The sequence below is a fragment of the Anopheles stephensi genome, chromosome 2, assembly GCF_013141755.1.
Source record: "Anopheles stephensi strain Indian chromosome 2, UCI_ANSTEP_V1.0, whole genome shotgun sequence".
Classification (NCBI taxonomy): domain Eukaryota; kingdom Metazoa; phylum Arthropoda; class Insecta; order Diptera; family Culicidae; genus Anopheles; species Anopheles stephensi.
In genome coordinates, this window is record NC_050202.1 from 46,472,901 (window position 1) to 46,492,627 (window position 19,727).

A 19,727-nucleotide genomic window follows, 5' to 3' on the forward strand; every position below is an offset into this window, starting at 1 on the left:
ATTCAGTTCCGTCGATGCTACCGTAATAATGGACGTGATTTCCTTCCGATTTGATCGATCGGGCAAACATGCCGTTCGCACATTCATACACATTTGGTGAGCTAAATTAATCGACATACGTTGCCGATTGAAGCCGATGGTTTGGCACATTATACCTAGTGGAAAGGAAGCTATATTTATGGGGAAGGATGTTGCATTTCATATGGCGGGCACCTGTCAGCCGAAGAAGTTCTTTCGACGTGTGGGATGTAAGATTCGATTGTTTCCATAAACTGATGGTTACTTCGGGTTGGTTATGACGATTGAAGGGTAATTTGTGGAATGTATATTTTCCTGCCTTACTTAATATTACTTCAGACACAAAATTCAGAAAGGATGCCAGAAAAGTTTTTTTTTTATGAAGGATGGCCTGGCCATATTGCTCACTAAGTCATGCGTAGCCGGCAGTTTTTCTTTAATTAGTAGCAGTAGTTGAGTATCCATCTTTTAGTAGCACTAAAACCGCACCATGGATCACCACACTATTACCGGGATGGAACTAGAAAATATAGCTTACAATTTGCAGATAAGCTTTATTTTTCAATTAAATAGTGGAGCATACTGAGATTTTTTTAATTTATTCAACACTTGAGTGAGAGAAAAAAGAGGATGAAAATATTTTCCACAATTTATAATAACTTATACCATCAAATTTCATATGAGATTTTAAAGCTCAAACTTGTAACATTCATTATTCATCATTTATAAGGATGAAAATATAAATAAAGAGCAATACGGCCGAACCGTTCTATATGACTAAAGTTCAACACAGATTGTTAAAAAGTCCTGTTTAAATATTCTCAAAATGAAATCTTGTCTCATAAAAAGTATACAGTTACACATTTCTGGCAAGCCCTTAAATATCCGTTTGACAGTGAATCACTTTTTGCCTCATAATTTAAAAAAGCATTCGCATCGAATAAGTTAATTAAAAAATCCATATGCCATGTCATAAAATGTCCATCGTGCGCCATAATGTGCATAAGCAACTTTTCAAACTAGATTACAATGCATTTCATCGTCTTCCAGTGTCTGATTTATAGATCACGTCGGTAGGCATGAGCCGTTGAGTGACTCTTAAGAACCCTTCCTTACTACACACTAACGCCAGTGCAAGGGAAAGATACATCCAGCTGGCTATCGTTATGTTTTGTACTGACCTTTTGCACTTCTAAGCATTCTCTTCACTTGTCCCAAGCATGTGAAGCAAACAAGAGCGAACGAGATCGAAAGAGAAAGAGCAAGAAAGAGAAAAGCAAGTGGAGGTTGCTCCACACAGTGTGCGATATAGAACGTCACTGTTGCTTCACTTATAGTTTCCCTGACTTCGACCGTTTACTGGTTGATGCACCTTAAGAAGCTTAAACTGCTTCAGACGAGAATTTGCATACGAATGCGTTTAATTAGAGAAGCATGGACGAAGTCTCGCCGGAGATTAACAATTTCCGGGTCCGGCAAAGATACTTTGAGACGATGGCTTTGCTATGGGTGAGTGATTCTGGTAATCAATTTCCCTATGCTTTCAGTGTTCCGTTGCAGAAGAGTTAATCTACACAGCCGGCACGTTCTTATCCCACAGAACGTGAGCAGTATGCGATCATCAGCTACTGGGCGTCTCCATCGAAAATGATCCATGACATTCTTCTTCTTCTTCTTCTTTAGCACTACAACCTTGAAAGGTCTCGGCCTGCCATTTCTGGCTTTCTGTGACTTGATTTTACCCGTAGTAAAGTAGTCAGTCCTACGTACGGGGAAACGGTCTGGATGGGATTTGAACCCCGGTCCTGCCGTGTGAAGACCGGCGCCGTTGTCGCCTCTGCCACCGGACCGCCCCACCGATCCATGACATTACTCGGCTTAAATTGTAAATATTAAGCAAGCGTTGAACGTAGTTGACTTTAATGATTGATTGTGTGCGACAAGAGTGAATCCATTGCAATCTATCTTTCAATAGTCTCATGCAAAGTAAAAAAATGAGATCGAGTAAAAAAGGAAGAGAAAAGTACTCATGTAACAATCCATTAATAAAGCTCACCGAAACCGTCTCGTTTGATTAAACTTTTAAACAATAACTCACTCACACAACCCTGCCATTTTCCTATGCAAACAATGATAAACGGTGACATAATCGTGCGTTCAATCTGCGACCATTTATCAGCCGATTGGAAGCGACCTACGTTCGTTCTGCCCTGCTTTTTTTTGGGAAGCCGTACATGTTCCAAGACAACGGCACAACCTAAAATAATCGATAAATCCGCATCGTGATTACAGTGAGCGTGATTGGAGTTTGGGTTGAAGTGCGAAAACAAGAACCAACCGATACACGGTACCATCAGCCGTCGAAATATATCGTTCGTCACACGGTTTGTTGGACGTCACACAGCCAACGCTGATGGCCCGGTTGTCTTCACCGTCGCTTCAATTCAATTTAAGCCCTAAAAGTGGTAAGACGACACAGGCTGAAAACAAATGCTATCAAAAACATTATATTTTTCCCCCATTGTTCGTATGCTTTTACCTTCTGCTACACTTTTGTTTTCAATTTATCTCCATCAGCCTCGTCACCGGTCGTTCGCGTGCCAAATATTTTGACGATAATGCCTGTAGGGAGGCAGCAAAACTGATTCCAGATCTCTTTACCCTCCCTGGTTTTTGCTTTGTGCATCTCGTCTCATCGGGTATGATGTCCTCGTTTAGCCATCTTTTTTTTTGTAACTTTTGTCACTTTCATATACCGGACACAATTTCCCTTCCAATCATTTACGTCATGATAAAACTTTTCCACAGCTTTCAGCCGTACTGCCGGTTCGCTTTTCCATCTGTACTGCGCATGGGACGCGTTTTCTAGGACGGAGCCTATCACCATCGCTGCCCCGTTTCATTCTTCCCATTCAGTCCCGTTGCACAGTCCCGGTATCAATTCTTCATTCTGTGTTGTTGATTATTTTCCATGGCCATGGTTCGAGCCCTGAAGCGGATTTAACAAAAGCATACTTTCCGCCACAAACATCGGGGGTAGCGAACCCGCATGCATAAAACCCGGCCACCGGGTTGCGCTTCAACATCAGCGTTGACCTCATTTCTAGCGTACATTATGAGTGTCCCGGCCAAGTCCCCCAAAGTCCCCCCCCCCCCTTCACTCTATTGGAATGGGAATGAAAAAGGCAAAATCCAGTTCTGCCCTCCGTCAGCACACTAGAGGGCTAGAGGCAAAACAAATATTAAACATACGGGGACAGGAAGATTGGTGAACAGCAAGCAGATCCCCATAATTCCGTCTCGCTTGCATGGTCGGGTGGCCATCATTTATCATCTTATCGGTGTCGTGCATTGGATTGCACGGTATTCGAGACCAAAACCCCGCTACAAAATGGATGGTTCCAGGATTTGATGTCACCCTTCGGTCGGGAGAGAGTCGGGAATTGCCAGAAACCGAACGAAACAAGGTTTAATATTCCTTAGCAGTTTTTGTGTCTGTTGCTGTTGCTTTCGGGTATATGTTTTTTTGTCGCCATCGGTACTACCTCCTGCATATTAAAATATTGATCATTCATCGCTGGTGAGCGCACTGGCTGTTTTTAAATGATCAATTATTCGTTCCTTCTTCAAACGAGTTTGTTTCGCATTTGACGAAGGTTCCGGGAAGGCAACACTCGTTAGCGGTGTTATTAGCAAGTTTTAAAAGTACATTTACTATGCAAAACCCGGAGGTTCTTTGGGGTTCATTAAATCAATATTAAAGGTATCGATGGATTCTCTAGCACGAGGACGAGCGAACATTATTAGAATGAGAAAGTTTCGTGGAGTATGAATTCTCTATGCAAGTTGAAAATGCAGTTGAAAGCTACTAACTACATCACTGATTTAGTGGAGTGAATCACAAGGAGTTTAGTGTGTAAGAAGCACAGCTGTCTAACAGCAGTATGCGTGATAACCATACATTGGCTTATCGAATTTAATAGTATTTTAGAGTATTTGCAAAACTTCTGGCATCTTAACATAATCCAATGATCCAATTATAGTTTTTCTTTTTCAACTACAGCTCAGTAAGGATAGCTCTCAAATGTGCCTCGCGACCTCTGGGAATATAATAAGGCGAATACATTGGAAGGAATATAACCTGCCAGTTTTGGCAGCCTTGGCCTTTGTTTACACTTAAGAGATAAGTAAATCATGGAAATATTATTCTGAATCTGGATAGAATTGGTGTCGATTTAATCTAATCCCACCAAGCATTCTGAAGACCGTTAGTGTCAGGACAACTCTTAATGACTGACCGATCCAATAACTGTTAAAAATACAGATGTCTCAGCGATGTTAACTATTTTTATCGTAACTTGTGAAGAATTTTTTTAAGCAGCAACTATTGCGCCACAGAAGCTTTTTTGAATATGAACTGAGTTTTATAGCTTCTACAGGATTTGATCACTGTATTTTTTGCTATTCTATGTTCTAGACTAGAAGCTATAGTCGAGTTTCTATGGCATAGAAATGTTTGCTATTGAGCTTTCTTTGCCTTTACTTCTCTCCAGGGGTGGATCATAGTATAAGCAAACTGGTTTAGTTGCTTGCGGTCCGAGCTTTTAAGTTACCCAAGAGATTCTCTTCCTGTAAGCTGCTGGCTTGGTCCTGAAAGCATGGATCATTCAGGGGGCTCTGAAGTCTCTAAGAGGCCGCGTATACTATCTCCACTTCGTTGACTTTGGCTCAATTAGCAGATTCGACGTGTTAGGGATCTCAAACTTTTATTTTCCTTACGGTCTCCTAGGAGTTTGATCCGCCACTTTTCCTTTCAGAAGGCTAAACATTTGCTTATTTGCACCGAAAATGGAGTAAAACTCCCATCACAAGGCAATTCTACTAAGGAGGATCAACCAAAACATCCATTTACACCTAATAGACTCAATACCCAGAAAGCTTTCCGACAAGACGCACCAAACAAGCGAGGCTCTTTAAAACATAGCACGAATTCAGCTAAGCTTCTAATGCGCAAAAAAACAAAACGATGCTTTGTGCTTTCCCCCACACCAACCTCACAGCACAGCTTAAACGAAACACACAGATTAGAACGATCGTAAAAAGCTTCACATCAGCACTGGGCAGATTTGTTCTGGATTTGGATGGTTGCGATGGTATGAAACGTAGAAAGCTGGCTGGCGCTGCTTGCTCCCGATTACAAACCCGAGAATGGAACAGGATATTGACAACGTCCTTCTTACGGGAAAATGGGAGTTCCCGTTATTTCCCGTGCCCGTGTTACTTCCCCCCAAAACTGTGAATGATATACGTACGTGAACGCCTTTCGACGATGGTGATCCTGCCGGAGCGGCTGCCGTGTCGTTTGCTTTCGGTTTTTCCATCCTCCAAATGTTCTAGACCTCGTTGGTGTACGTGTGTGTGTGTGTTTCGGTTTGTGACTCCGGCTGTTCGAAGGGGATGAATTTCCCGTACGATTCCTGTGCCCTGTCGAATCTTCTTTATGCGTTTCTTTACCGGTTCCGGTTGATTATATTATTTCATCCGGTTCGTTCTTCTGGTCCGGTACGCAAACGACGCAAAAAAACGAATCCCGATGTTTGATACTGACTAGTTCGTTACCCAATACGAAGTGATATTCACCCACTTATTCACGTCACTTGACTACTTTCACTTCACAAAAACACTCAATACTGTTCACATCAAAACTGGTATTATTTTCTATTAAAAAAGCAAAAATATTATCACATTTCTTTAGTAGTTAAACCCCTTCAAACACGCACGACGCAATTCAAATTTCCCATGCTTGCCAACGCACAAATTTTCGTGGAAAATATTATTTGCAGTACACATTTCACTACTATTGTAGGTATCATCAAACCCAAAACCCTTCCGCACACCAAGGGGTGAGTTTTCCTTTGTTATCACTTTGCTAGAATTTCGCGCCATTCTTAAGGTACAAACATCCACTTTTAGCCTATCTAACCGCCCACTACAACCGGTGGAATGCAGGGATATTCAAAAGGGGAAAAGAATTTCGTCCAATCATTGCCGTCCTGCTGGTTCACTATTGTTCTGCGCAAGGTGGACAAAAGCCTCCTCATATTCCATTCTTCGCTTTTTTTTGTCCGTTCAAACTGCAATTTGCAAAACGGGAACAGCACCACTAAATCCGATGCAACGATGAGCGAACCGTTGGGTCGACAGTCAGACACAATGCTTTTCCACTCGAAATCCCCGCAGACGGAATCGTTTTTCACATTTCCACAAGGACGGCTTTGTTTTTATCTACTTTATCCTGAAACGCACTTTCGGCCCAAACGGCAGTGATCCGGAGGACACCGAATGGCGTCGTTACAATACGGAATGGGGCGCGAAAGCTAATGCCACCTGGTAGGTTCGAGCATCGAAGGTAAACTGAAATACGCCATCGCGTACTACATCGATAAGCGGGCCCTAAGCGTGGGACTCTCAGCTCAGCGTTTTGGGACGGTGAGCGCAAAAGGGCCGCCAAAGGGCGGGTGGGACTTTATCACTCGACGCTGGAACTCGGCCGCGGCGTGAGTGGACAGATGGATGGATGGATGGCTGGGAGGGTGTGAGAGGTCGGGGAAATGGGGAACGGGATGGAATGGGCATGGTTTCCTAAGTACGTCATACATTTCCCAACCATTTATCTGTGAGGAAAGCATCGGGCCACACACACACACACACACACACACACATAGAGACACATGGGCCCGTGTACGGTACAATAACATTGTTGCACGGAGAAAAAGGGCGCGAGTGTGTGAGTGTCAGCCCATACCTTGCTCTACTGTTTGTTGTGATTCCGTTTTTCCGGCATGGAAGATAAACTTTTGAAAAGCGTGAGTGAAAATGACAAATCCGAAATGACCCAGTGCGCCGAAGGATGGAAAGTGAGGTCAGATATGGTGGAACTGCACACTCACATTTGAGAGTTCCTTTGGTGAGTACTCAAGCGAGAAGCAAAGAAGCAAAAAACATACAACATCCAGAAAATGGGAAATCTCTGAGTGTCCAAGAGAAAACGCCTCACTCGCTCTCTCCCGCTCCAAGAAGGGCGAACGGCTTTCCTGAAGGAATAATCAGGAACAACAACCAGGTTTCGTTGCGCGCGCTTTTCCTCCTTCCAGCGTCGGTGCAAAACATGCTCGGAAACCCCTCTTGCACACATTTTCACAACCATGCGTCCACCCCTCCCCCATCGAAACAGCATAGAATTGCGTCGTTCGTTAACCTTTTGCCACGGTTACCCTACCGAAAGGACGTACGGCCAGAAAATGAAGATGCTGCGCTGCTGGTTGGATGGTTTGTGTAAAACCGAGCACAAATGTAACCCTCGTACGGACGGTGGCTGGATGCATCCCCGATGATGTCGGTTTGTGGTTAAAAGGCATTTTGGGCACCATTTTTTCTGTTCTACCTTGTGTGCTTTGCACCGTTTCTGGTTCCCGTCATCGCGCGCGGGGTTGAGGTTTAATGTGGATCTTCAAGGTGGTCAAATCATTATCAGCACACAAGGATGGATACCGCTTTTGGGGTGTTTTGGTTACTTTTGCGCCGTGCACTGTAATACGATAAAGCGTTGATGATGATGATAAGTTGGCGCATTTACGGAGGGCGCAAAATATGGCGCACGAATCGTACGGTGATTGATAGATTGTGGCTTTAACATGCATGAAGTAGGTATTTGAGTTTAGGAAAAGGATTTCTTGGTGCTTTTCAAAGTTGTATAAGAGCCATTATGATTCATGCTGTGTGTACACTTGTATCCATTGTTCCTCGCACAAATATGTTTTCAAGGAAATATTTTGTTGAAGATAGCAACAATAAACAGGATAGAGTCTTCAGTGCAGAATGTTGCCTCGTGTAAAGTAGAAAAACATTTAAACACAGGGTACAGGGAAACATCAGTACTAACACTCAGTCGTGTTGAATGTAACGTGATTATTAGTTGAATATTAGGAAATTATTGGATACAAACCAATATTTCCTCTTATAATAAAATATTCAAAATACGTGTGGCAGTGTAGTATAAGAATACGAAAAATTTGGTAACAAAAATCCTTATACTTGAAGCCGTTGCGTCGATTTGCGGACCAGATAAAGCGCAGGAAATTTGTCAGGACCGTATGAACAAATATATGACTAGTATAGTTAGAAGTAAAGCGCTATCAACTAAGCCTTATCCTTCTGATAAATTGAATAAATGAAACTTTTTATTATAATTTACAAGACACTGGCGCATAAGTCGTATTGAAACTAGTTGACGGACCGTTATACGTTATCGGCCAGGAGTGTCATCGCCAAGCCTCAGATACACAGCCAAATATGAGTTTCTGGGGAGACCCAGCTACGGGGTGAAGCTCGTAAGGATTGGTTTGTACCGATATCAAACAATTTTAGTTGGTGATTACAGACAGTTGCTGATATCAAATTATCAAGGAAATCAAGTCCTCAAGACCTCTTCAAAATGCAGAGCCAAATAAAAAGCAGAAAACCACTTGCACTTACAGCAATCAGGATGCAATCAACTGTGAAAGTTGAGGTGCAAAAATGCCTGCAGGAAAATCTACTGAAAAGGTCCCAGTACATTATTCTTGCAACAGTTTATTATGAGATGAATTAATAAAACTAGAGAGCCATTGCCAGGCTGCGTACAGTGTGTTTGGCATGTCTGCTTTAATGTTCTCCAAATGTTCCTTCAATATTTCATCGGTTGATTAAGATATCGTAGTATACTATAGGTCTTGTGCCTACGATGACCAATTTTCAAGTCAGTTTTTGTTTACAGATTCTCAATGAGATTCATAACTGGAATTAAGATATAAAAACCACTTCTTCGGTAATCTCGCATGAGTCGTGCTCAGTGATGTACGGTTACAGGGGCTGAATCATTTGAGAGCTAGCTGATTGGGATTTGATTGCCGTTCCTGCCGTGTAAAGACCGGCCATACTTTCGTTTTGGTCATCAAACCGCTCCATCTAAAAATCACAACTGTTTTAAAAAAGTAAAATTCTCATGGGTTAAAAAAACAGCAGTTTGAACACAAGATGGTCTTATAATTTGGTACGATTTTTTTAATCCAAAAATCTCTACGTGATAGGTTTTGTAGGTTATAAATCTGAATAAATTTATTTTATTATTTAATGCCTTTGCTATATAAAATAAGGATAAAAATCTCAACAACTAGCATATAGCAGCACTTTTCATTATCCAATGGGAAAATGCAATGAATAATATTTTATTATGAATTAATTAATATTCCCAAATTACAAACTGTTGTCCTGGCTCACACCAACTGAGAGTACCGACATCTTTATCTCGTCCAAAGCCATCCCAGTGCAACAAAGGAGAAAGTTCAAAAGTATGCATAGTGTTTAAAAGCTCGTTAATGAAAATTTCCATCTAAATACGCCGCGTTCCGTATCCTTGCTGCCCAAGGATTTCCCCTCAGAAATCCTCATGTTTAGATGGCTTTATTATGACATCAAAACACAACCCACCACCATCAGCAACGCCACATTGCTCCCTTTTTATAAGAATTCTCTCCCGGGGTATTGCCAAGCTGTCCTTTATGAAAACGTAATACGAAACATAAAGTTTTCATCCAAACTTCTGTACGCCAGCGCAAATGTGCCCTGTTGCATTTAAAGCAACGACGTCCTAAACCATAATGCAAACTGCAATGCTATCCCTACAGTTATCCACACCAACACAAAACCTACAATCGCGCACAGCATAACGGTCGGGCACCTGTCCCAGGGTGCTTGGTGCATGGATCAGAGATATCAAATTATCAAACCCTACCCCCTGAGCTGCACGGTTCCCGCGTCCCGTCTAATCTCGGCATAGGAAAGTAAAGCCCGTACCAGCCATATGCACTTTACGGTCTGCCATAGGTCTGCCCGAGTTGCAGTTGCAAGCTCTGGCAGTTGCAAGCCGAGTTGCAGACCGCCAGGCACGGGGTATGGGTTTACACGAGCATTCAGTCTTGCTAATGTTGGCCTTTCGCTTACCGAGGTGCTGCATGTGTCCAATCTGGTGAACTTACGTGTGCTTCTTCTTCCTCGCCTAACTTTGAGCCGGCTAAAGTCGAAGAACTAGTAAGTAGCATGTTTCACTCTCCCTTTAAAACCATTCCTTGGAACTGCCTTTCCCTTCCTGCCTGCTCCAAACTTCCCCTCACTCCCCTGTTGGACTTATTTCTAATCTCATGAATTATGAACGTAGCTCCTAAGGTGACACCCGAACGCGTTTCCCCAGCACTCGAGCATTCCACATGTGCACATTCCACGGTCGCAAACGGTTAAATGGAACGGATGGTAATGTCAACCTTGTCTTCCACCTTGGAATGCTTCAAACACCGTTAACAATTCATGCAATCTTGCAATCCCAGATACAGGGCACGGTGTAAACAGGCTGGAGGACACTTGGCCAGCAGAAGGCTCACTTACCGAGTCATGACAAACCCGTCAGGTGGGTTGGATAATAAGGCACCCGTTCCAAGACCCGGTACGCAGACACCCATCGGTTGGTAGCCATGCCTTGCCAGCTAGTACCCGGTACAATGACGTCAGCAGTGTGCAGTAAGAGGTTCCTGCGAAGTGAAACTAAGCGAAGGAAGAAAGCGACACTACTCCTGCTCGAAAGGACCGTTGGGAGTGAGCTTTACAACTTTGCACAGTGCCCACACACACACAGAATGCGGTGTACTCGTTGGCTGAATGATACTGATCATCTTACAACCCCTTAAGACCGCTCGGTGTGATCCACAAGATCTAGCTGGCTATTCTTAAAGGTGTGTGGATGTGAACAAGTGAACCACTTTCACTCCCTGTATGTGGCTTATTGTGGAGGCAATTTGCGTTCCACTGCGGTACGTTGTACGGTGGAAAGCTTTTCGTTATCAGGCAGAGCAATTGTATGGGGAATTGTCTCTTGATGGTTCGTTTTGTAGATGTTTGATTGTGCGCAAATGCATGAGAAACGGAATAATAGAACGACATTAAGATGCCACACAGTATGTCACAATATTGTGGTTATCGTGAAACAGTATTACACAAACCTCAATAAAAAACTTTCGTTATTAAAAATTGATGTAGAAAATGCAAAAATTAAATACCATTGAATTTGTATTGAAAAATTATGCGGCTGTTATTATCTGAAGAATATAATTACTGTGCATCTTTGATTAGATATGCTAAGACATTTAAAAGAGCATTTATAATTATTATCATTATTTAAGTCCCTTATATCTTCCCAAGGCTATATATAGCTAATAAGATTGAGTCAAATTAACAGTGATTTGTGAAGAATAATGTTTAAAAAAATCAAAACTCTTTAAAAACATCGGCTTAATTAGGATTAGGATGCAGGCGGAGGAGTTGACGGAATGTGTGAAGTGGGATACTGAAATCGAAGACGGAAAGAGAGGAATTTTTGAGGCGTATGGACCGAAGGAAAATGTCATTAAAATCATATCTAAAACAAATAGCGACAAGAAACATAAACATTCAACGGAGAAACATGAAGCATCGATTGAGTTAAGTAGCGATGTATGTAGTTGGGACCATGTCTATTGACGGTCCAAAGAGTTTCGGTCCAAAGAGAGATAAACCAAAATTCTTGTCAAAGCTTTTTGGTCTTCTTCTATGCGATTGGTCTGTGTTGAACTACTTAGACATCATGCAACGTTCGCATATCCCAAGAAAGATCGCACAATCGCAAAGTAGAGAGACATCCCTGAGACATCTTTAGGAGTCATCGCTTTAAGAGTCGCATGCATTTAAATGTAGCGACTGAACGATAACACACAGCATTTCTCAACACATAGTTTTAACGAATAAGCCTGTATAGGTTGGCCTAGGTTTCTTATATTCTTTCGACTAGGTCATTGAAGTAAGATGCACCAGACCCCTCAAAATATATAGACTCACTTCAATAAATCACGTTATTAGAATAGAAACGTTATTAGAATATTCGAAACTTAGTCTTATCGCGCATCACCAGGGCTCAAGGAGAACCTATATCTCTGTCTCCATTACTTATCGCACAAAGAAAATCTACAAATAATCAATTGAGATTTATTGCCCCGTTTGTATCAAACAACTATCCAGAACAAGTTACAAACTTAAGCGTACATGAATAACAAAAGTTAGCCGCGATATGGATTATTGGAACGAGTTGGACGTATTATTCAGCTGACACTAAACGCCAAAGTTCACAATGTTTTTGAATATCATTTAACTGGAAATAGAGAGGTTATTAGCCTAAAGGACTCCTACAAAAAGGTCAAAACATCAAAGTCTAAACAAAAGAAATGATACAGTATTTTACAATTAATAAACCAATATGGTGTTAAAATGTCATTAAATTACACAGTTATCCGCCAAACTTGTCGTTTACAAGCCATTTGTGACATATCATTTAATTGTGTTGACGTAACATCTGTCGGCGGTGCCATAAGAGTTGATGACATTGCCTTATCAACTGAAGAAAGAAACTCTGTTAATGCATCACCATTGGACTTCGCTGGTGAAGTATCTGTATAAGAAGCCCAATTTATGCATAATTTGAACCCAAGCATTACAAAGACATTGCCCTACTATAATGTTAAAATGGGTTAAACATCTTTTTTTTAATAATCTCCTGTCTGTGTATCTCAGGCGGTGTAATCTTTGGATTAAGAAAAGGTGCAAAAAGCAGTGAAAATAATAGACGAAAACACTTTTCACAATCGAAGGCCTCTTCTTTTAAAAACCATCCTCTTTCAGCCGATCAGAAGAAAAACAAACCCCCCCTCTTTCCCTGTTCCCTTTCCACACTTTCCATCCCTCCAATTTTACCCCTTTGTTAGCATTACGCACCGCCACTCGCAGCACCGGCGTCCGCCACGCAGCCGGAACCAATCTCGTCTCGCACTCGCTAAAAATAATTAACCCATCAAAAGTGTGCGAAAGAGTGCACGAACGATCGCCACCACCAGCACCATCATCGGCATCGGCATCATCATCATCGGCAGCGCCATCAGCACTGCCATTGGACTCTCGGGCCGTCGTCAACAGCTCGGTCGGCGCGGAACCGTAAAATGTAGCCGAACGATATCGCGCAGTTTTCACATTCGTAAGCAAATTCTTCATCCTCGCCGGCCACCGTGTTGGCCGAGGCCGCGCTGCTGGGTTTCAGCTCAGCTGGGGAAGGGTTGGTAATAATCTTCTTGTTTATGTTTTCATATCGCCCCGCCGGCCGTGTGTGGTGCCCGTCTTCATACAAACGGCTCGAGGCAGAGTAGGAGAAGATCGAAAAAATGAACGATCTCACAAACAAACACCCCGGGCCGCCAGCTGCCGCCTAGTTGCCCTTTCCAACGATTCCTTCCAATTGATTGTGCAAATGTGTGTGTGAGTTGCAGTTCTATTGGGAACCGTCGGCCGTAAGGTTGTTAGATGAATTTAGGTTAGATGCGGTCATCAGACGGGCAAGGGCTCGGTCCCATCCGGAGCAATTGCTCACATTTGCCATTTCAATTAACTGCCACACTCGGCGTCCTGTGTTTCCATTCGAACGAAACAAAAATAACACCCTAGGACAGCGAGGCATCGTCTAATGTGCATCTAATGGAGAATCGAAGAACCGATCGTTACGAATCGCGCATTCGTCCACAGCTTTTGCAGGTGCATAACAATAGTCGGCAACGATACGTTAAATATAGCGCTCGCTTCACAAGTGATCATAAATTGTGTTGCGTACCAACATGAACTGGATCGTTCTTCTGTTGATAAGTGCACTTAACAGTTTATTCTCTCGCCATTCGAGCGGACGTTCAAGTTAAGCTTAATTTATCAACGATGTACCAATTGGTCGGGCTGCAAATGTGAGCTGTACCACACCCTGTCGCTAATTGTCGTTTGTCTAATCGATCGACCGTCTCGTAAAGTCGATAGAGCTCCACAGCACTTTGTTCGCCCACCCCCCCCCCCCCCCCTCCTCTGGCGGCAGCAATGCAGTTCCGTTAGGTGTTGCGTCACGGGAAGGGAGATAATAAATGGACGCTAAATATACCTGCAACTTACTTACTGCCGTGTTGTTGCGACAAATTTTGAGGAGTGATCCTGCAGACGATAGATCTGCTGACCGTTATCAACTTACCCCACACACCTACTATCTGCCATTATCTTTAGCAATAAATAATGAAGAAACAAAAAATCTCCACTATCTCGCTACGCTTTTTGAAACGGCTACCGATTTCTAGCTCATTACAGACACGTGCAGTGAAAAAAGAAGATTAAACTGGTCAACTTTATCGCCCGCGTCGTCTTTATGTCTTGCAGTGGTTGGCGATAGCTTTGTTTTGGTGCTGTTCTTTTTATTGACGACACCAGACTGGTGTGGATGTACTCGAGCTCTATCGTGATTGTGACTAATGGGAGCGATTGTTTTCAATAACCAATTAAGGTGTAAGCGAACGTGAAATATTGTTTGGACAGCCATTCGATAAAAGCTTGAGAATTTTAGACTTGATTGACAGGCATGGTCTTAAAACTGGAACATTATCTGTTACAAATGCATTAAAGCGTTCTATGAGTCGTCAACAACCAGCATACTTTTAGGCGTTTTCGTTATCGGTTAAGTCTTTTTGCTACTTTGAATTTTCAAAATTCAAATCACCTTCTCTTAATTAGCTTCTTAAAGCACTTTTTGGAAACCCTAGCAGCAGCAACTACTGTAAATAATATCAATTATCTTATCCTTGGCTTTCAAAATTAAAACACACTTCAAACCTGCCGCTCGTATGCAAAATTTTAATTCTCTCGTATCATTTAAGAACGCTACACACAACACGCTACGGATACACGCATGAACCCTAAGCCGGAGCAATTCCTATACGTGCCGGCTATTATTCATTCCCTTTCGCCAACACCTGTTCTGTCGCACGCTCTGGCAAGGACAACAAACGGTCTCGCTCAAACACTGTCTCGCGCCGACTGACAATGATAAACAGTCCTTCCCCGAAACGGGTACACCACGCGATACCTTCGCCGAACTCATCTTCGCGTATCCTGCCGAAAAGCGCAATTACGCACCGCGACCGACCTACAGCGAAACGGTGGATGAATGTTTTGGCACCCTGTTTTTTTGCAGGAGTGGTGTCTAAATTTCACTCAATATCACACCGTGTGAGTCGCGGATAAATAAACACGAAACACAGTGTTCCAAGGGTGTGTTTGCTGCGTGTGCTTGGAAAGAAAGGAACCTACCCGTGGGAGAGTGTGAGAAAAAGCTCCCTCAGGCTGGAATACTCTGAAACGGATAGCGAAATGACAAGCATTTTTCCTTGGTAATTACATTTCCTATCCGCGTGATGAAGATATGACATGTGAGCCGAAGTAAAGGTGTTGAGTGAACCATCTTATTATTCAAATCAATCAAAAGAGCATAAATTACCGAATCATGGACCATAGTTTAAAATGATTCAAACTATACTTATCCCCTTAAAGTACCATTGAGTGGTACTTTACCTGTAACAGACACTGTCTTAGTTTGAATTGATTTAAGCTTCAACTAGTACTTCTGCTACATTACCGATGCAGACTGAAAGACCGTTTCCTTCGTGGAAGGTGTGTATCCTTGATTTTCGGAACGTAAACTTCCGGAAGCTACTAAGAAGTTCTTGTTGCCAGAATTCTCTTAGAGACAATTCTTGGAGATATAAAAGCTATTTCTTCTTATTCTGCATACCGGTAAGAGCTCCTTCGGGGCGGTCCGGTGGCAGAAGCGATGGCGGCATTGGCCTTTAAACGGTAGGACTGGAAATCAATTCGCACTCGAATCGCCTCTTCGCACACAGGACCGAGTATTCAGCTACGGGTAAAACGTAAGAGCTTTAGAGTTTGTAGAGCCAAACAAGAAGAAGAAGAAGTGCGCCCTTCAACCTATTGCAGCTCTGCGATATTAAACGAATTTCTAGTTAGGAGTATTTGAGTATTCGTTAAAGCTTGATGAAGTCTTACAATTATTGCCGTTTGGTACGAAAATCTCTGTTAATTTGATGAGCATTCTAGAGAGCATTTCGACGTATAATGAATAATATTAAAGCAACATCACTTGATACTATTAAAGCGAAACCTCGCTAGCTTATTTAATTATGCATCAAGCTTTGACAGTCCTTCTTGCTCTTTGCCAGCTTTAAGAGTTTCCAGAACCTTTCAAAATAAAGAGCCTCATGCGTGTCTTTAAATGACAACAGTAAAGATTTACTTATTCATCATGGTAAGCAATTCATTCTATAATTTACTTCACATTGTTTAAAAAAGCGGAATATACATGCAATGCCTTATAACACTTTTTTTTTATTTATTTATTTATGTGTCTCAGAGAAATATGTATGAAGAAATATGTTCTATATAATATGTAGAAATATGTTCTGCAAATGTTTTAAAAATGTGATGGTTTTTGTGCTATGAAACAAGAGTGCCACCTATACAGGGCAAGACAGCCAACAAGATAAAATCAAAGAGGGTGGTCAGGTGGTCAGGTGCTTTACTCTTACTAATTAGGGTGGTCCGGTAGTAGAAGCGACAGCTTCACCGGTCTTTACACGGCTGGCCCGAGGTTCGAGTCCGATCCGAACCGTTCCCCCGTAGTGAGGTTTGACTATTCAACTATGCGGATATCACTGAGTCTAGTAAGCCAGAAAGGGCAAGCATGACCTAAGAAGTCGTGCTACAAGGCTTCAAGTATTTGACGAGTATTTGACGAGGTAAAGCTTCGTGTTCCTGAGCGGTACGTGCCACCGATGTGCTCTTTTCGGTTATGTTTCGTACTGTCGTTTCCATTCTAGCCGTTGGCCTCCTTTTGTTGGGACATAAGCCATTTAAAAGTACGCACCATCCACCCTGTTCCATTGTAAACTGGCTATGATAAATGATTCGGATATAAGTTTGGGATTTGATTCCTTGTACGATCGATTCGGACGCAGTTTCAAATCCAGAAACAAGATCTCGAGCTCAATAAAAACTAAGTGGCTCGCTTGACCCCATAGTACATTTACCTCAATTTCGGATATTTTCAATTGAAATGTTTAATTGTCATTTTAAATCTATTGAGGAACAAATGCAATACGGTCAGGCCGTTCTTATGGAATATAGAAAAGAGAAGTAATCTAGGATTAAGAAAGATCTCTTACCACTGTTATCCTACTAGTATACATGTTTTAAGTATATACTAAAAAATGACGATCAAATTTTATCCTCGACTATATGCCCAACGACTCAACACCATAAGTTGAGTTGATTTTCTCTATGTTGAGGCATTTCTCAACCTATACACTTTGTAGCTTAATTAATAACTTTAAATGGACTATTGCAGGGATAGAGCTCTTCCAGAATTTTTGGAGAATGGAGAATTCTTCCAGATTCAGGTTTAAACCTAATGTTTTTCTTTCTTATCCTTCCTCTAATATTGAGAGTTCCATTTGATAAAGCTGGACAATTTACTGGAGTGCAATCGCAAGGCAAATTCATCTGCAATCGAATGTATACCAACATTCGCAGCAAGTTTTTTATATGTATTCATTCGACAAAGAAATGCACAATAGCACCGACAAGCTCCAAATCGCTCCTCAAACATGATCAGCTGTATTGGCATTAAAAGTTATCACACACAGCTACACTGGTTAAATATAGTGTGCACACATGAACGATATCACACTGTACAATAAAGACTGTTTTCTTATCTGCTTACAACTTCAAGGTATGTTAAATGCTTCCAAAAGATTGCGTTTTATTGGGTTACCAATGCCAAACTCGTTCTAAATTTAGGCTACGAATATTACGCCTTGTATCCAACAAATTTCATAGTGATATGGGATAGAAAGAAGTAACTGCTACATTGAATAATTCTTCTTTCCATTTTTTCTTAGAAAAAAAATGTTTATTCCAATTATCGTCTACCTCAGAAAATGTGCTCAGATAATTAATTCCCAATAACAGAAGCTTATGGGAAGGGTTATTAACTTTTGCCACATCACCCGGCAGAACACATTCAATATACTTTCATTGCAATTAGCTATCGCCGTGTGTAAATCTGCAGCCTTATCTGTCCGCTCAGAAACAGCCGTTCCCCAAATCCCAAAAACAAGCTTGATGTAAGCTATGTACTCGCCAAACATTAAAGCTTTTTTCGGGAACAAAACCAACTAAAAAGGCCATCTTCGTCAGCGCTAAGCAGCTTCCATCGTCGCGACGCGGTCTCTACGCAACACAACGAAGGCAGCAGCGCCAATCCAATTAGCATAATGATAAACCATGATTTGAACCGACTTTACCGGGTAATTTCATGCCAGATCCTACACCGAATCCGACCGACCGCTTCGGATGAGTTTTTAAAGCTTAAACAAACATGCAATGCTTTGCCGAAAATTCGAAATTGATCCAACACTTTAATACAACTCACGTGATTTCTTGCAGGTGTTTATGAGTTCCAGCGAGGCCTCACGCTTTAAATCTAGCCCTACTTAACGCAGACCATCAATCAGCCGAACTATCGAACGAGCCACTCTTCGGTGCTCCAATCGTTTGCGGAATCTTCCACCAGTAAATCACATTTAGCGGGGCAACGGAAAAAAATCTAAACGAACAGCATAAATCGTCTCTTTCTCGGTTTTCGGCCCTCTTGCGCCAACGGAAAACTGTTTGAAAGGTTGTCTCGTAAATAAAATGCTTTGCGAACGCAAGAACCGATCCCTGCCAACCATCGGGAGTGGACTGGACGAGCGAGTTACTTTACGGCTCGATTTGCGAACATTCCATTCTCATTGGAAGGAGATGCATATTTTCCACTACGAAATCGGCCATTGACCGGTGAAAGTTATTACTGACACAGCCATTAGACTGGACGCGACTGCGAAATGTTAACTTATTTTACAGTATTTCGATCCACACCTTTTTCAAGGTGAACAACCAACGGTCGTGAGTTAAAGATGAAAAAACTTTCCCCAAGATACAAAAGCATTCTTCACTAATCGGTACTTACCTTCTCCATTAAACTTTCAGCACGTCGTGCAAAAGAAGCTCGGCGATCCTGTGCGCTGCTCATGTTGGCTGGCTTTGCGGTCTAGGCCGGTGCTCGAACCTCTCGAAGAAACGGATGATTTACACCCCGAAAATTGGATAATAGTAACACTTAGAACACACACGCACAAACTTTTTAACGCACTTTGCTCGTTGTCTCTTGTTTTTTTTTTTTTTTTTTTTTGTTGCCTCACTTTAAATCACTATTGGCTGTAGGTGAGAAAAGCGCCGATTAGAGTACACAGTGGCTGACAAAGGCTGCAGAAAAACCTTTCTTTCACGCTGCTGACGGAGGTTCACTTTTTGTTGGAAAGTTTGATGGGACAAAAATTAAATGGAAGGGAAATCTTATTCTTATTCTCGGTGCTACCAGCTGAACATTAATCTTTCTTGCAGGTGTGCCGGTGGCGTTTGAAGGCCCTTGAAGGTTCATAATTAATCAATCAATAATACATCACTTTGGACATGTGTGGAAATTTTCCGGCGTGTTGTATTCGGACGGTACCTAACGCTATCTGATGACTAATGGTGGATGTTTTGAGTGATATGGGTATAAAATGGCGAAGAAAACAGCACTCTTGCCTTTAACTCTTGCCTTAGAAAAAAAAACATCA

At 42.0% G+C, this 19,727-nt stretch overlaps 1 protein-coding gene and 1 long non-coding RNA gene across 10 annotated transcripts in view; one reads left to right on the forward strand and one right to left on the reverse strand.

The window, feature by feature from the left end:
* LOC118506963 (uncharacterized protein ZK1073.1) overlaps window positions 1-19,727 on the reverse strand; it is a 43,296-nt gene that overhangs the window by 19,355 nt on the left and 4,214 nt on the right. For 6 of the 9 annotated variants that reach the window (XM_036044793.1, XM_036044796.1, XM_036044799.1 and 3 more), the window contains exon 2: window positions 19,076-19,323. In XM_036044793.1, coding sequence (XP_035900686.1) covers window positions 19,076-19,138 — 63 coding nt within the window. In that variant the 5' untranslated portion in view covers window positions 19,139-19,323. Of the gene's footprint in view, window positions 1-5,330; window positions 5,737-6,307; window positions 6,457-19,075; window positions 19,324-19,727 lie in introns of those variants that run through there. The other 3 variants (XM_036044789.1, XM_036044794.1, XM_036044790.1) reach the window with 3 other exon arrangements.
* Window positions 9,956-11,957, forward strand: LOC118506965. Its single transcript, XR_004905576.1, has 3 exons — window positions 9,956-10,146; window positions 10,274-10,365; window positions 10,440-11,957. It is a non-coding gene; the product is annotated as an uncharacterized LOC118506965 (long non-coding RNA).